The 18,855-nt window shown below is 43.5% G+C and overlaps 1 protein-coding gene across 2 annotated transcripts in view; it reads right to left on the minus strand.

The window, feature by feature from the left end:
- Nucleotides 1-18,855, minus strand: part of SLC24A2 (solute carrier family 24 member 2) — a 234,223-nt gene that overhangs the window by 71,402 nt on the left and 143,966 nt on the right. For both annotated transcript variants that reach the window (XM_061199091.1, XM_061199090.1), the window contains exons 2-3: nucleotides 18,616-18,654; nucleotides 16,330-16,438 (exon numbers count right to left, since the gene is read on the minus strand). In XM_061199091.1, the coding sequence (XP_061055074.1) occupies nucleotides 16,330-16,438; nucleotides 18,616-18,654 (148 nt within the window). The remainder of the gene's footprint in view (nucleotides 1-16,329; nucleotides 16,439-18,615; nucleotides 18,655-18,855) is intronic.

The raw sequence follows: 18,855 nt of genomic DNA on the forward strand, positions 1-18,855 counted from the left end.
TATGTTTATCAAATCAGGCAAAAGGTAAGGTACTTTCTGATTAAGTCTTATCAAATTTGGGGTGGAGGAAACAAACACATTTATTTCTCAGTCTTAAAAGTGGCAAAGTATTCCATTCTCTTCCCCTATCCGTGTTTTAAAGGATTTTTCGAGGTGGCACATACAGATAAGCCCACTGTTTTCTTTCACAGAGATGTGAGCTTGGTTATATCACGTGTGACTAAGACCCACAGGGCGGGGCTTTAGGTGATGCTGATACTTCTATAAGCCATACCCACAACCCAACCAGTCATGAAGCCCTATCAATTCTACCCCTAAATATCCTCAATTCTGTCTTTTCTGTTCCATTCCCCCTGTCCCTGCCTTAGTAGGAGGCCTTGCTGAGGTCACTGCAATAGTCCTATTGGAACTCTTGTTTCCTAACCTTTCTTACCACCGACCGTGACCTTTCACCTATGTTTCACATTGTTACCAGGGTAAGGCTTTCAAAACACCAACTGAACATACACCTCTAAATCCCACGCGTACCGTCTTTTTGTGTTGGAAATTTATTAGGTCTCCCAACTTACTGAATCACTTGGAACCCAGGTTTGAGGTTCCCTCCTGCAGGCAGCATTCCTGAATGCCCCCCATCCCTAGTGTAAGTCACTTTCTCCCGCGTGTCTGTTCCAAGTATACCCTTCTGTGCGTGCTCATCAAAGGCACCTTAACCTACTTGCTTTCTGTCCTTTAGGGCGAGGAATCCACACACTCATTTTGTTAATTTGAACACCCAGCATAGTTCCTGGCACTCTGTAGGTGTTCAAATGCTGCTGAACTGAATTAAATCTCTATTTAATAGTGCTCTGTTAATCTTCCTTAGCCTAGTTGCCTTTGGTATGGATGTTCTATGATTCCTTCCATTTTAGTGTTTTAACTCCACAGTTTCAACAATTCTGTCTTCACTATCTCTGCAGGGAGGAAGTCTGTGAAGGGAAAATGCATGCGGCCTCAACTGTTGGAATCCTCTTCATTACTTCTGTAAAGTAGGAGGATTTACATCATGCAAAAGTGCCATCAGGAGAGTCCTTAGCACATAGAAGACAAAATGGTGGCAATGGCTTGGAAATGGAGATAAAAAAACCCCACTGGTGTGCGGAATGGATGCCGCATGCTGGCTAGAGAACAATTTGGATGTTCTCCTGGATCCCATCCTGCAGCCTGGCTGGATTCAGAAGAGTCTGCCAGGCAGAGAGAATCAGTGCTAAATTATATCCAGCCATTGGGTCAGCACAGCTGAGTTTCTACCCTCTAATGCACTGAGCATCAAAAAATATCAGAAAAGTATCCTAGAAGAGGAGAGGAAAAACAATAAAATAGACAAACAAACAAACTTCAGCCATCCAAGGGGGAAAAAAGGGCAAGAGATAAGAGAGAAGAATGAGAAGGCAAGAGAATTTAAGAACAGAGTGAAATTGAGGGAAAAAAGACTGGAAGACAAAGGAAATTAATGCCACTGATGTGGAAGTAATTCAAAGTCAAAACTACCCTTATAATTTTGTATTCTACACTTCAGTGCTGTTCAGGATGTCACTGCATTGAATACCTAGCTCCCTACCACAATAGAAACAATCACCCCAAATTATGAAAAACTTAAAGGATCAAATTTAAAGTAGAAAGAATGTTCATGCAATCCTCTAAATTTCATTGAAGTGTAAATCCATTTACCATTACTCCTACTTAAATACCATACTATATAAAATGGGACCATACGAGTGAGTTTAAAATCCAGGATGCAAAGATAGGGTAAAAGATTAAGATATGTTTCCTAAATAGTCCACTATGCGCCTTATATTAAACAGCAAATGCCTGCCAGTGAGCCAGAGCTCTGATGACACAGGAGGAAGCAGGGCACTGCAGGATCTTATAACCCCTAACTGCACAAACAGTGCCCTAAGGATGTTTCAGCAGGGTTAAAATATTAGTACAGTAATTGCTTTTGCAGATTTTTATCAATATGTTGGAAAGAGGAATTTTTTTTTTTTAGTCTGCCAAATATCCTCAAGCTATGGACCCCAGAGGAAACTGGGACTTTTTGGAAGGAAATGAGTTAAGTACCATGTCACATTGATGTACTTCTCATTGTGCAAAGGACAGGAGAATGTGGAAATACAGAAAGTATAATTATTCAATTTCAGGATAACTTTTGCTCAACTAAAAGCCAGATCGCCAAAAAGACCAGTTCCCATCTTATCTTACAGACAGGTGTGGCAGGATCTGAAAAACTGGTACATGGTGAAGAGGCTGCTTTTTAAGGGAAAATAGACATAAGATACATAATTCAATGAATTACTATTGAACCACTGAAAACTGCCTAAAAATATGACAGCTGCAAGAAAAAAAAAAAAAGAACTGAAAGCAATTTGGCAAATAGCTACCTAGAACTAATGATGTACCAAGTACCGTTCTATGTGTTCTGTGAACAGCACTTCACTGAATACACTCAATAGCCTCAAGAGATAGATGCTCTTGTCTTCCCTATTTTACAAAAGAGGAAACTGAGTTATAGAGAAGTTAAATAACTCACCCAAGGTCACACAACTAGTAAGTGGCAGAGCTGGGGTTCAAACCCAGGTGGCTGGCTCCACAGTGTGTCTGCTGAGCAACTACACTATACCCCTCCTCCCATGAGCCTAGTGGGAAGATGCCACCATGAACACACCTAGCGTAGGACAGAGTCTCTCTAAATGGACATATTGCAAGATGCTACCTTTAAGCTCCAAGGGTCAGCTCCTCACCTTCTAATCCTGACTTGCACAAAGAAGATGGGGAACAGTCCTGAGGTCAAGAAAAGAATTTGTAACTTTTTCTAGATAGGAAACTCTGCGTGACCTGTTGTGCCATGAATGGGAATAGGATGCATGGAAAGGGAGATAACAACTGAGTAAAGTTTTTTTCAGAAATGGAAGAGGAGACTTTTCATTACGAAGAGTTTTCTGGAATGAGATGGACTCACCATGATTTTTAATTCCTGCCAATGATGGTGGTTCTGGCCTAAAGGCCTTAGAGTTGAAGCAAAGCTACCTTTGTTCTTGGTTATTTGGGATTAAGTGCCGCCAGCCTGGGAAGTCAAAGAGAGAAATCACCACCGCAGAAGTAGCCACAGAGGTTACTGCAACTGCACTGCTAAAGCTCAGCTTCAACAACAGCATTTAAGCTGGTTTTCAGGAAGTTATCTAGTCTGGGGCAAGCACCGGCTTCTGTTCCCCCAGAGACTTACCTACAGTGGGGGCTTGTAAAGAGAAACGTTCTCAAATGGGGTGACTCCTTACTCAGCTTGCAATAGGAATGCATTTTGTGAATGAATGAATACATGAACCCACACACAAATAAGAAACCAATCTGATGTAGATCCATAAGCTTCATATAAATCACAATGCTGCTGCACTCTTTGAGTGCGTGTGTGTGTGCACGTGCGTGCACTTGCACACATGTGTATCATATAGTCTCATTTGAGCCCCAAGGCAACCGGTAAAGGACAGTTTGATGCGAGTCAGGGAATTCTTTTTAATGGCTGAGGTAAAGAGGCCAGATTGGGTAGCTCCGATATCGTGAGATCAGAAGAGAAATGGACCCTCACAGCAGCTCAAGGGTTTGTTTTTATAGTATGACCAACATCCAGAGGTGAGTGCACAGCACAGTGCAAATCCCAGACCAAGAGACAAACTAGGAAGAGATCTGGCTACTGTCAGAGGAAAGTGTCTCATAACTGAATGCAAGTCGTCCAACCTGCATTCCACTAAGTGAGGCCTGGCTATTGATTAAACAAAGCAGAGGTGTCTTTAGTGTTTCATTTGAGAGAAAACACTTTCGAATGCACTTATCTCACAGATGATGTTTCTATATCAACATGCTTTTGGAATGGGCCGTCACTGACAAAACTGAAGTGCTTTTTCCACCTGCACTGATTGGCCCCATCCTTCGGTCCTCCACATAGTCATCGCTGTGACGGCTGCTTTCTCTCTCTGGGATTTCTGAGTCCTCTCCTCTGAAGGAGTTCTAACTGCATCTCTTGAGCATGTGATAAGTTCAAGAGAACAAAGATGAAGCTGTAACTTTATAGATGCCTCAACATCTTTTTCCTTCTGCGTGCAATGTTTACATTCAAATGGCATCAAGTCAATTTTTTGGCCATATACCTTTGTGGACTTGACTTCAAAGCAAACTTGAGAGAGACAGAGAGAGACAAAGAGAGAGAAAGAGAGAGAGAGAACCTATTCCCATCCTCAAAAGCATTTATTTCAGTAAGACCATTCACATTCCCTTCATGCCCCAAATGAAATGTATTCGTAATGCGTACAACACAAAGAGAGATTCAATTTCGACCATCTTTGATGTTCAAATCTGAGAGTAATGCTTTACTACTCCCCAAAGAGAGGAGCTATTTAACTTGTTCCTGAATTTGCTCTATGAGAGGCATTAATAGCCTGCCTTCCTCTCTCCAGGCATTTAAACTGCTGTCATCTTATTAAAAACAAGGCCAGTAGATTGCATTTTATTCTCCTCCAGTGAAGATTTTCACTCCTGTTGCCTGTTCACACACCAGCTGAGGCGGCACGCAAACATCGTTCTTGCTAATTTAAACTGATCTACGATTTGGGACAGAAAGAAAGGTTACAATATTGCCTTTCGGGGATAACTTCTCCCCATTTTGAATCAAATAGGCATGAAAATGACTTTCTTCTGGTTTCAAATGACAATTTTTGAACGCTCATATTGAAGCTGTTTTTAAAAATAGAAGCTGGGGAAATAGGTTCTGCTGTTTGGTGCAAAAAAAAGAAAACCCAGCAAGCCAGTGAAAGTTTAATCTTAGCGTCAGCCCCAAATTAACACACAATGTCTATGTTAAAGAACTGAAGTGATCTTACAAAATAGGGAGCTTCATGGCTGTGTGTACGGGAGATGGACACTTGTGGCTACAGACGAAAGTCCTGTGTGAGTGCAAAGCGTTCAGGCTCCGAAGGCAAACTTAGGAGCTGGGTGACCAAGAGCAAGTAGTGTCACCTCGCTGAACCTTACTTTCCTCAGAGGTAAAACACACAATAATTCCCAGAGTCGCTGCTGGAAGAACTCCAGGAGGTGACTGGTAGTTGTGTTGCACAGAGCAAGCACTTCGAAAGTTCCACTTTCTTGTTTTCCCTCTTCAGCATCTCTTAGGCCTTTAGCTTCCTACACTTAAATCACACACGCACAGGTATGGTAGACACACACACAGACACACGCAGACACACACATACACAGAGACATATAAACATACACGTACAGACACGCAGACACACATGCAGACACACACAGACACAAAAAGATACACACACAGACACACCACAAGGGCCCCTGGACAGGAGAAGCCGCCGGAGCATTAGTTCAGCGGGCAAACGGCCACATGCCCGCTCATCTTTCAAAGGAGCCCCGTCTCGGCTGGGCCAACCATACGTAGTTTCAAGTCTCTCCAGCCAGTTCCATTGCCCTGAAATTTTCACCACCTTTCCTGCCCTCCCACACTCCTCATCTCCTTTGAGAACCACGCTCGAAGCTCACTTTCTCTGAAGGCACCCTTTCCCAATGGCCCTGCCCTCAGGTTCGCACGGAGATGAAGTTCCTGAAGATCTGGCCAGCACAGTTTACCTGCACTGAGAGTTTCCTCTGCGGCCGCTCAGCGCCGTCTGCGCACCAGCCAGAATTCTCCGTTGGGTTTATTAACCTGCGCTTGTCATGATGCGATGTCGATTCCGTGAACGTGTGCTTTCACCGCCTCGGGAATGAGGGCCTCGCTCCTTCACACGGCTGATTCTAGTGCTCGAGGAAGCCCCTCTCCCGTCCCCAAAGTGCTTCACCCAGAGCCGGTAACAGACCCCCCAGGACAGCGGTGCTCACAGCTTCTTCCTGCTCGTCGGGGGCCGCCTCTGGGGAGACCCTGGCGGCTTCTGGTCCAGCCCTCTCCCCTTCCTCCCAAATCCTTCCACAAAAGCTGCTGCTTTGTGATGCACCTTGATCTCTGCTGGGCATATTTTCGCTTTCTGTTCTTTTGTGTGAAAAGTGCCTTTGCTCTTCCTGCTTATTCTATATAAATTTAGAAGTCCAGTTATGAAGTCGCATAGATATCTTTTTGGGATTTCATGTAGGATTGAGTTTAACTTGGGGAGAACTGATATCTTTATAATATACCAACATTTGTTTAGATCTTCTTCCATGTTCTTCAGAAATGACTACTGTTTTTGCTATAAAGTTCTTAAACATTTTCTTTGGGTTAATCCTTGGTACTTTTTGGTTTTGTTGCCCTTGTGAGTGGCCCTTCACTTCTTTTATGTTTGATATTGCTGGTCTAGAGGAAGGCAACTGAATTGGGCATAGTGATACAGGATTTGACATGAGTAAACTCTTAATAGTTTTAACTATTAAAAAAAGTGTTTATTCTTCCCTGTGGGAATTCCTTTGAACAAAAGGTTCTGCTGCTACTAAAAAACATGTTTGAAAACACATAATCTAGGGTACAGGGAAGATGGTGAAAAAATAGAGAGTTGCTATTCATTTGTGAGGCTTTTACAATCAAGATGTCCTGGAATTCATGTCACCTCACATTGCCTGAGCCCGACTGATAAAACAACAGGAGAGATGGCATCAGGATGTCACAGGAGCTAGTGGGAGGAAAATGAGGGAGCCAAACTGTCCCTTTCAGAAAGGCAGGGGAAATGCTCCCAGGACACTCCTCCAGTCAATCTGAATGAAAGTAACATAAATGTGTTGGATGGAAAGTGACAACAGCAGAGACTGGCTGTGATAACGTGAAGTGAATTTACCATGGGGGAAATTTGCCCGTCATTCTAACAGCAAAGAAGGCAGGTATCATACTATGAGTACGGTATCATTTTCAGACATCTTATTACAGGATTCTGAAGATTTTGTCATGAAAACAGCCTCAAGAGAAACACATATCAGGCCTGAAGACCTGCTGTTCTAAACTGTCTCATGCCCTGTAGTTAAATAATCCTTCACTTCAATTACAGGCCCCCTAGGCAAGTACTATCCCTACTTTTGTGTTTCTAAGGTATCAAGTGTGCTTATTTGTTAAGTTTTGCTATTGATAATAAAATGTTGTTATGATGAAAAAATGTAAATCAAAGTTTGAAATTCCACAAGGAAGGAGAAATTACTAGAATTGTGGAAGGGAATCCAAGAATCCATAAAAATTGAATAAGGAGCTTCTTCTTTTGTAGTTTTCTTCTCAAACACAACTTAATACCCAATTTCGTGGTAGATGCTATCTTAGAGGTGTTTGAGTTTGTAAAATGAAAGGTTAAAACAATAAACTCCTTACAATCTTGCAGTGATGGTAATTCTTTTTTTTAAAAATTTTTTAAAAATTTATTTTATTTTATTTATTTTTTATTTTTGGCTGCGTTGGGTCTTTGTTGCTGTGCGTGGGCTTTTCTCTAGTTGCGGCGAGCGGGGGCTACTCTTCGTTGCAGTGAGCGGGCTTCTCATTGCAGTGGCTTCTCTTGTCGCAGAGCACAGGCTCTAGGCGCGTGGGCTTCAGTGGTTGTGGCACATAGGCTCAGTAGTTGTGGCTTGCGGGCTCTAGAGAGCAGGCTCAGTAGTTGTGGCACACAGGCTTAGTTGCTCTGCAGCATGTGGGATCTTCCCGGACCAAGGTTCGAACCTGTGTCCCCTGCACTGGCAGGCAGATTCTTAGCCACTGTGCCACCAAGGAAGCCCAATGGTAATTCTTTGAACATATAAAGTTAGGCCCATGAAATGCAACAAATGAAGGGATCAACAGTTTATCAAAGGGAGGAAAAGAAAAGGAAATAAGAGAAGAACAAAGGGTTTGGAAAGAAAAGAGAAAGAAGTAGACAGGAGAACTCATCAAGAAGGTGAGTGGCAGAGAGCAAACCTTTCCCACTGCAGCAATAACTCTAGAACTACAAGGAGATTCACTCATTCAATCATCCAGCAAATATTGACCAAATCAGTGCCATCCTAGAGGCTGGAGATACAGTGGTGGCCACAGCAGACATGATTGCTTCTCACTACTGCAGAGACAACCATCAACTGAACAGGACTTTGCTGGTCACAACCAAAGAGCCTTTTGACAGGGCATGGATTAAGACAATCTATGTGGCTAGAGACATGTTCTCCAGCAGAAACATTACAAAAGCAGGCACTCATTCAATCTACTCAACAAACATGGATTGGGATCCATGTAAGCTGGGCCCTGGAGATAGAGGAGTGCCTTCCCTATGTCCTGCCCTGTCAGAGATGTAAGGGTAGAGACAGGCAGCAAACAACAAATAAATATATTCATGGCAGTTACAGAGAAATATATTGCAGGGCAAGAGAGGTCCAGAACTCTGCTTTATTATCATTGTTTTGATTTTGCTATTTTTCAAAGGCCGATTGAGTAAGATCTTTCTCATCAGGTGACATGCGAAGGCTGACTTGAAGGAAGGAACAGCAGGAGCCGCTTGGATGTCTGGGAGAGGAGGGAACATGTGCAAAGGCTCTGAGGCAGGAGGATGCTGGGAGTTTGCGAGGAGGAGCTGCTAGGTAGCCAGAGGAGTGGAGCACAGGGAATGACACATGAGAGGAAGGAGAGAAGGGCTGAGAAAGAGGAGGAGAGGAGTGGAGGAGGGAAGAACAGGACGGAGAAGAAGGGAGGAAGGAAGGTCACAGTGGGCCTTAGGGTCACCACAAAATCTCGGGCTTTTACTGCTGGTGAGATGGTTTTGAGCAGAGGTAGGGCATGATTTCACCTGTGTCTTAGGGGAACCAGGGTCCTTAGATGGCAAGTTTTGGGGCATGGTTTTTCTGGGGAAGGATTCAGGGCCACTGTATAAAAGTTGGACTCATGGGCCACCAGAGAACGCTTTAAAAGGGAGGAAGAAGGGGAACGTCACATCTCTTCTCTGTAAATCAGGAACTTGAAAAGACAGGATGAAGGTTACTAAGGACAGGAAGAAGAAGGGACGTTTGACCTTCACTGGCATCTACCATGGAGTTCCCTGTTTGGGGAGGCAGAGTGCCCACTCCTGGTTCCTTTGTAGGTTGGGGTGGTCACATAGCCCTGTTCTGACCCATGTGACGTAAGTGGAAGTCTGCTTCTGGGAACACTAAGGGTTTTTCTTTGTTTGTTTGTTTTTGTTTTTGCTGCGCCATGCGGCATGCGGGATCTTAGTTCCCTGACCAAGGAAGGTTTTTCTGATTAAAAAAAAAAGACAGCCGGTGTCTTCTCCTTCCCAGAATACAGATATGATGATGGTGGGGGAGGGGAGTAGCTTCCATCGTCTGGGGATGAGGATGAGAGAAACAGGCTCCGGATGAAAGAATGAAAGAACAGGAGACCGGGTCTCTCATGGCAAGGAGGAGCTATATTACTAGCCTTGAACTGCTTTTAATGGGCTTCTAGTTAAATAAGAGAAATAAAATCCTACAGAACTATTAAGGCCAACCTAAAGAGGCTATATACTGTGATTCCAACTATATGATGTTCTGGAAAAGGCAAAACTATGGAGACAATAAAAGGATCAGTGGTTTGCAGGGGTGTGTGTGAGAGAGAGGGAGAGAAGGATGAATAGGCAGAGGACAGAGGTGTTTTAGGGCAGTGAAAGTACTCTGTTTGATACTACAATGATGCATAAATGTCATCATACATTTGCCTAAACCCACAGAATGTACAACACCAAGAGTGAACCCTAAGGTAATCTATGGACTTTGGGTGATTATGATGTGTCAGTGTGGGTTCATGCTCAGCAAAAATGTACCATGCTGGTGAGTGACGTTGATAATGGAGGAGGATATGCATGTGTGGGGCAGGAGCTATAGGGGAAATCTCTGTATCTTCTTCTCAGTTTTATTGTAAACCTAAAACTGCTTTAGAAAAATAAAGTCTTAAAAAAAAAAACTATTAAATTAAGCCACTGTAGTTGGATTTTATTACATGACACTGAACACAATTTTAACTGAAAAGTCATTGCCAACAGTCACGGAGCGCTAATTATATGCTTTCTGGGTACTGTTGTACTGAATACTCACCATAAACTTCTGATGGTGGAACTATTATTATTCCTTTTTACAAATGAAGAAACCAAGGCTCTTTCAGGTTGGAAATACTACTCATAAACTTATGCTCGTGCTGCTATCATTATTCCATTTTAAAAGTGGAAACACTGAGGCCCGATGAGGTTGAGAAGCTTGTTTGAGGTCTCAGAGCTAGAGGCTGAGCCAGGATCTGAACGCTGAGAGTCTGACTCTTGGACCACATATGCGCCACGGCCAAACCCTAAGCCTTGTCCTCACAGCAACCTCTCCACTTCATCACCCAGTCACTGGGCTCTCCCGGAATTACAGAGTTGGCTATGGGGTTCCTTTTGCTGTGTAGGACAGTACCCATGTCATCCTGGATGGTGAGATCAGTGGTAATTCCATGTGCTTAAGCAAAAGCGAATGAGAGCAAGGTGCGCTTGTGGATTCACGAGTGTGGCTGCAACTCAAGGTGTGGGGGAATGGAGGGGGGAAGCTAAGGCCAGGCCAGGCCTTGCTGCAGAGGCCTCTGTAGGGGAAATTCATGTCTTACAACATGAATGTATAATTGGTCCAGGGATAGGTCAGAGCTCCTGGTATTTAGGCTGGCGTCTACATTAGAAGAAAAAGGGACACTGAGCTGGACACGAGGTTACACAAGGAGGCAGAGCAGCACAAGAACTACAAGAATGGGCTGAGTCAGGCAGCCAGAGGTTCAAATTCTGGCTCTGCCATTTACTTCCTGTGTCACCTGGTGAGGCAAGACACAGCCTCTTTACATTTCAGTGTCCTTCTTTGACTGACCGAGTAGGGCTAGTATAAGGATTAAATGGGATGGTTTATGCAGAGCACTCAGCATAGTGTCTGTCTTATAGTAAGCACTCTGCAAATACTATCATTATTATTATTATTAGGCAAATTAATAACAGCTACTTCTCACTCCGAAAGCGCTACGCCCAGCATCCTTGTTTTAGGTTCATAAAGATGTACACTTGGGTAAATAAAATGGCTTGTTTAGAGAAATTGTAAAACCAACATGGGACACCGGATTTTTTAGAAAGATCAGTTCAGACAGTCACACTGTGATCTCAAAGACCAATTGTGCTACTTCTCCAGGGCTTTCTTATAAAAGAAACAAAATCTTTATTCCAACCATTTGTATGAGCCTTAAGCAGATTCCTTTTTTTCATCAACAATGTCCTGTTCAGAATTCTGTGGCCATGGAAAGGCACAGCTCGGTCTTGTTTGGACTAAATCTTCACCCAGGGCAAGCTGACGATGGCTTTGTCCCTTCCACACAGTGTAGTATGCCCAGAGCGCACCAATGCACCACGGACAGACGAACCTCTCAGTGACGTGTGTCCCTGAAACAGATTAGGTTAGATGAAAGGTGGTTTCACGTTCTCTGCTATCTTCCCATGGAGAGGCAGAGTCTCCTCCTCCCCGTCTTGAGTCTGGGCTGGGCTTTGTGATGGCTTGATTAGTAGAATACAGTCGAAGTGACTTCCTGGGACTTCCCAGGCTAGGTCATGGGAAGCTTTGCTGCCACGGCCTGGGCCTCCTGGAAGGTTTGCTCTTGGAGTCCTCAGCCACCGTGTAAGAATGCCAAGCAAGGGGGCTTCCCTGGTGGCGCAATGGTTGAGAATCTGCCTGCCAATGCAGGGGACACGGGTTCAGGCCCTGGTCTGGGAAGATCCCACATGCCATGGAGCAACTAGGCCCGTGAGCCACAACTACTGAGCCTGCGCGTCTGGAGCCTGTGCTCCGCAACAAGAGAGGCCGCGATAGTGAGAGGCCCGCGCACCGCGATGAAGAGTGGCCCCCGCTTGCCGCAACTAGAGAAAGCCCTTGCACAGAAACGAAGACCCAACACAGCCAAACAAACAAACAAACAAATAAATTAAAAAAAAAAAAAAAAAAGAAAGCCAAGCATGTGGAAAGGCCCTGAGACAATCTGGAGAGTCAGGGGGCCCAGCCGAGCCTGGCCTTCCAGCTGTGCCTTCAAAGGTGCCAGACATGTGAGCGAGGCCCTTTTGGACCTTCTAACCTGCAGGTCTCCTAGCTGAATAACATCAAATGACCTCTGTTGATACCACATGGAACAGAATAATCACCCCGCCGATCCCTGAATCACCCAAATTCCTGATCCATGAAATCACGAGCAGGAGTAATATGGGGGTGGTTTTAAGCCACTAAGTCTTGGGTGCTTTGTTACATATCAATAGATAACAAACACAAACACTGCCAGATCTCGTGGCTCAGGCTCAGAGGCCCAACTGACTACCAATTAAAGCTTTTAGTAAGGGCTCCATCACTGGATTGACACCAAAATGGCACAGATGAGAAAAAGGGCATTGTTTTTTGTTTTTTGTTTTTAGTAGTTCAGTTTAATTTTCTGCTGTAACAAATATTTCGGCACCCTCCTCCTCCAGCAACAGGGAAACAATAGGGCCAAGAGTGCCCAAGGCCAATACAAGCAAACAATTAGGCCCCCATAATAAGGTGGCAACTAGTGTAGGAATCAGTGCCCTGGGGAAGGGCACTGACTGTCTTTCCATAGGTCATCTGTCCTAGGTGATGTTGAAAACTTCCCTTTATGAACACTGTCTGCCATGTGGTGCCAATGCACGACTCAGCAAGGCAGACGCCAGGAACAACCATTAGTATAACAGAGAAGCCACTGCAGTGTTCATGCGGTCAGCTTGGTGATGTAACCAGCATGCTCTATATTGTTAAAAGGTGACAGTTTGGCATGCGGATGTGTGAACTCAAGTGATTAGATGCAAACTAAAAGAGAGATGACTATTTCTGAGAGCTTGGAATGTTCTTGGAATGGAAAATGATTGTGAATTTTTTTTGGGGAAAAATACCAGAGCAATCTGCTTTCTTGGCCGCATGCTATGGAGCAATTTTAAAGCATTGAAGTACTTTCCATATTTTCTAATCACTCAAGTCCAGAACTGATTATGGCTCTCAGCATTCTCCCAGATTCACACCACTGGAGCACTCCACGTCTTTCGGGGAGAGGTTTCACCTTGAAAGCAGACGTCCAGATTCGGAAGGCACATCTTGGTACAGCAGGAACAAACATTTTAACAGCATCACAGCCCTACAAGGGCCAGGTGTTCCGGAAAATCACTGATGGCCCAACTCCGAGACAACTCAGATTCACTCTCTCTTATCTCACAAAGTATAACCTCCCCACCAAACAGAAAAACAAAAACAAGCCCTACCAGAAACTGAACTCCCTCAAACAAAAACCACAGAAATTTAGATTGTTGAGACCTGTGGGCAATGACACACACACACACACATACACACAGAGTTGTATATGCATAGATCATCTCTAGAATGAGCCCCAAGAAATTGATAGCTGTGGTTTCCTCTGGGAGAATTGGGGGACTGGAGAAAATTGGGAGGTTGTTGGAGGAGGAAGACTTATTTTTTCCACATAACCTTTTGAATGTTTTAAATTAAAACATTCATATGCTGCATTATTTTTCAAAATAATGGAACAAAGTAATTCCAAACCTGTATATGGTGCTTACGATCTGCTAGGCAATGTGTTTAATGCTTAATGTATATTCACTCCTTTAGTCCTTATAACAACATTATGATGTAGACATCATTATATATCATCCTGATTTTTACAGATGAGGAAACTGAGGTACAGAGAGGTTAAGTAACTTATCCAAGGTCACACAGCTAATAAATGCAGAGCTGGAATTTGAATCCAGAGAGTTTGGCTCTGGAGTCTGTCCTCAATTACTACATAACGTGCCTTGCCAGAAATAAATATACCCAGTTGCCTGCCTGCTCATAATCAAGTTGGGGCAGATAAGATAGTTCATTTCTTCTCTCACCTGACTCTTTTGGGTGATGGGTGGAGAAGATGGTGGCTCAAAATAACCAAGATACAATCTTAAACCCATGGGGCTTTAGGGGGCTTTGAAATTGTGTGACTATCAGAGCAAAAGCATGACTTTGGCCAAGTTGCTTAATTCTTCTAAGGCTTAGCAGCTACCATGTGCCAGGTAGACTGCTAGACCTTGGGGACAACTAGTAAATAAACAGAATCCCTGCTCTCTAGAAATTTACCATGTCCTGGGGAAGACAGGCAGTGAACAAATAACCACACAAATTGTAATGTGGGCAAAAAGGAAAAATTAAAGGGTGCATTGAGAGAGGATGATTGGGGCCCTGATTTATACTGGATGGTCAGAAGGTGTCATTTACACAGAGCACTGAAGAATGGGCAGGAATAAAGCTGGGAAAAGTGGAAGAAAATGGGAGAAAGAAAAGTATTCTGGGCGGGGGGAGCAGCCTATGCAAAGACCCTGAGGCAGGAAAGAAGTATCTGTTTTACGACAGAAGGCCTCTGTCTGGCTAAAGCAAAGTGAGTCAACGTGAGTTTGGAGAAAGAGACAGATCATGCAGACCATGGCAAGTATTTCACAATTTTCCTAAGAGCCACGAGAAGCCACTGTAGGTTAGTAGGAGTGACATAACTTGATTTACTTTTTAAGAAGATTACTTGGGCTGCTGTGTGGAAAATATGCAAAGAAAGAGGCAACGGAGGAAGTGGAAAACCAGCTAGGAAGCGATGAAGATGGCTTGGAATAAAGAGCTGGCAGAGAGAGAAGGAGATACATTTGAGATCTATTTTGGTGGTACCCTATTTTATGAAATTAGAATAATAATGTTAGCTATGAAGTGTTATTATAAAGCAAAGATTCACAGGTGTGAAAATACTTTGTCAATTATAAAGTACTAGACAAAGGTAACTATTACTGTAGGTGAAAGAACCAAGTACTAGAGAGGCTCTAAGTTGCCCAAAGTCACACAAATGCTTCGTGGCTGGGCGGAGGTTGGCCTGCGATCCCCTCACTCCCTGAGATCATTTTTGTGGGGGTGACCCTGGTGGGGAGGAAAAGAAGGCTAGTGGCCAGGGCTAATTTCCTTGTCATGTGGACCTCTGGTAAAGAGAGTAATGATATTTAGGATGTTCCCGGCAAAGGATTACCTGAGTAAACAGAACCCAGGATCTATGAAAGAAGGCTCTTTGGAAAATATCACATCAGCTACGTAACTCTCTGGGGTATAAGGCGGAAATGTTTTATAACTGAAATGCTCCACAGTGAGAGGTGAGCCCGTTATCCTCACTTATTATTCTGGGTGAAGGTGTGTGTCCAACGAGGGGAGACAGGACCTGGGGAGCCGCTCTTGAGGTCCCAGAGTTTTCTTGACTGCATCTGAATCTCCTGATGGCCTGAACCCTTGAAATTATTTAGCCAAGCTTTATATTGGTTAAGAGCTCTGATTTATGTGGGGATAATTTGTCAGTGGCAGAGACCTGTTTCCCAGGTCTATTCTATCCCAGGCTATAATTTGTCAGTGGCAGAGACCTGTTCCCCAGGTCTATTCTATCCCAGGCTATTCGCCTCCGTGTAACATCAGGCCTTACTGTAAGGTCCAGGGATAAAGGGAGAACAGAAGACCTGGTTATATTTGAACCCTTTGCTAGTAGCCTAACTCTGATATTTATTTGACACATCAGATATCTGCTTCCTTGAAAAATTAATTTTTTAGGATACTTATGCAATTCAAGAAACAAGATGTACCTGGCTTCCTTGTGAATGAGTAAAACTGGAAGAACACAATACTGAATTCTTGGTGATGGTTTATATAATGTCCCGAGGAGGTGAACCAGGCCTCTTCAGTCTGATCCTAAGCAGTTATCTTAGAGAGCGCTCTTTGGGTGCTTAGAAGCTCACCTCCCATCTTCCAATTGCCAAAGAATAGGTACAACATCAGTGCTCTGCAGTGAGCATCATTCCCCAAACTAATCACAGCCCTCCTAAGTCATGGAGTTCTTGTCTCCTCTTTTTCTTTTTGAAAGATGTACAATTTTTCAATTTTTCTTCACATATAACTTCATTTCGAAACTTAGGAGGATGATGAAAGAGAACTGTTACTCTAGCTGGAAGGGAGAGAAACCTCTCTTGTCTTCTCCACCTCGTGACAAACTGTATTTATGCTGGAGGCATCAAAAGACAGAATCAGCAAACGGACTTCCGCTCCTGCTCCTGGTGAAAAATCTCTGATCATGAGCTGGGCGGTTGCAGATAAGCACGCAGAAGGGCCAGGGCTGCCTCTGGCAGAGGTTAACACGCGGACATCAGCCGGTTTGTGACGGAAGCGTAAACATATTTTATGAAGAGAGGACTTTTCACATCCTCTCCCCACCCCCCCAAGCGAAAGCCTGATGTTTACCTTCAGCGAGCGGGTCGAGGGTGTGTATCATGAGCTGGAAGATGCTGTTCCTCATGAGACTGTTGTGGAGGGAGGCGGAACTTCCACCCCGCTGCAGACGCGGCTTCGCCTGAACAGAGGGACCAGACAAAGAGGCCGTTAGTGCTCAGAAATGCAAGGCAAGTCCTCACCTAGTCTGTCAGAGGCTCACACACAACTGAACCAAAGATTTTCAGCGTACATTCCTTCAAAGTCTCCTGAAGGAATGGCATTCTCACATCCTTTCCGACTAAAGGGATTAACTGCTATCATCTTTTGAGAACTTATTATATGCTAGTCAACGTGCCATAGCCTTCACCTCCATTCTCTAACTGAACCCTATGGACTAGATACCATTATTGTTCCCTTTAGACAGATGAGGAAATTTAGTCTCAGAGAAGCGAAATGAGGTGATCGCGTCACACAGATAAAAAATGGAGGATAGAGGAATGGGCTGCAGGTCTGCTTCACTCAAAATCTGTTCTCTGAACCAGTGGGTGGTCTCTGAGATGTTTGGATTGTGCATCCTATCAGTAAAATTTTTGAGTGTGTATATATGCATCTATCTATATCTGTATCTATATCCATATGTATCTCTATCTATATCCAGACACATACTAAAATATGGGCATATATATCATAAAACATTTGCAAAAGTAGAAATAATGAAGAGTAACAAGGAAAGCAAACAATAGAGGTGCTAATATTTCCCCCTTGCTCCGCAAAGGGACATCCTGCACACATTCCGGGGTACCTCATCTCCACGGTGGGAACCACAGCTCTCATCCATGAAGCCTTACGGTCTATGTTAAGTGAGATTTGAAGAGAGAGAATCTCCTATTATGAATCCACAGAGAACCTTCCTGGCTCCAAAGAGTCCTTTACATTACAGGGTTTTGCAAAATATTCCATTACACTCCAGATCCACAAGGGGGTTTGCCAAGAAAAGTCCCACAAGAGACTCCATGACCAAATATATTTGGACATTGCTACATCCTAGACCAACTCACCTTTAGAGTTTTAAGATACGCATTAGACCACTAAGTCTAACACTAAAGTAATCTGGTTAACTTGGACAGTGTTTCCGAACTATTGCCCATTCGTCTCTTGTTTTATAGAATACTTATTAAGACTGAGCCACATGTTTGGAGACGAACATGAAACCCAGAGTAAGCTTGAAGTATGGGTAAAATGTCAGTGTGAGATACATGGAGAAATCTGAATTTTTTAGTGTGATTTTATTATAATTGATACTCTATTAGAAATAATATTTCCAACCCTACAGGGTTTGGAGAAGAATCAGAGGGGATTACTGGTGTCTCACTGGTGAACCAGATCATGATTCACAAAGGAAGAGACTGGGTCTGTACCCCTAGCCCAGTACCGGATCAGGCATATCCTATGGGCTGTCAATGCATGTCAGAAGTCTCTGCTCTGAGCATCACAGGAGGAAGAATGGGGTCATATGTATCTTCATTACTAGTTCTTTCAGCCTCAAAAATCTGGAACATTTTTTAATGCATTGTGTTATTTGATTCAGAAGATTAAGGCTCAAAAAATTTTAGGGGCAAGGTTAAAAGATTTGAATAGAGTTGAAATGTAATCACTGTTTGATGGCTGAACACAAAAACTGATGGTCATTGCCTTGCCAAACTGCACAATACAAAATGTGACATGTTAATTGGACAGTAACTGGAAAATGTGTTTGTTGTTAATAATTTGTCATAATCACTGTTACTATGGTCCTTATTTTGGGAAACCGAAAGAACTCTCTTGTGGAAATCTTCATTAGCCTAGGATTATGTCTACAGAACTTAAAGCAGTCTTCAGGGCATTATGTATATATTGAATATATAGATCTCATGCAGCATTTCTTTTGATGGAACCAAAAGAAACTTCCAACCAAAAAAATAGGTACATGCAGATACACAAATAGATACCAAGCATTAGATCCCTCGCTGTCCCCAAATATCTGCTCAACATCCTTTGGAATGTAATTTGGAAATATCTCACTCTTTCAACTTTTCCATGTCAAGTGAAAGAGAGAACTCAAACTTTTTGAAACCCAGTCCCAGAAATAATTTGTCATTGAATGTAAGAATTCAGTTGACACTAATTATAGGACAGAGCGTACACACACCAGCAGATTAAACCCTTTAAGTATTCCAAGGGAGAGGATGTTGAGCACAAGAGCCCCTTCCGCCCACCCCTGCCCTCACACTCTCCACAGGCACATGAACAGGTACAGGCAAAGCCACTGCTTCCTACCGGTAGAGCCTGTTCATCCTTGTCCCTGGCTGCAGATGACTGCGTAAGAGGAAAAGGCAGAAACAAAAGACACAGAAATAACTAAACACATATAGGTTTTACATTTAATCACAAGCATCAGTATAGGGAAAGACTGGGTTCTTTCTGCTCCTGGGAAGGACTATGCCAACGCAGGGGGTCAAGAGTGTGTATTTCTAGCTAATATATCATGGTTTATTTAGGCATATGGTACTTTCGCTT

Source organism: Eubalaena glacialis, chromosome 9 (genome assembly GCF_028564815.1).
Source record: "Eubalaena glacialis isolate mEubGla1 chromosome 9, mEubGla1.1.hap2.+ XY, whole genome shotgun sequence".
Taxonomy (NCBI): domain Eukaryota; kingdom Metazoa; phylum Chordata; class Mammalia; order Artiodactyla; family Balaenidae; genus Eubalaena; species Eubalaena glacialis.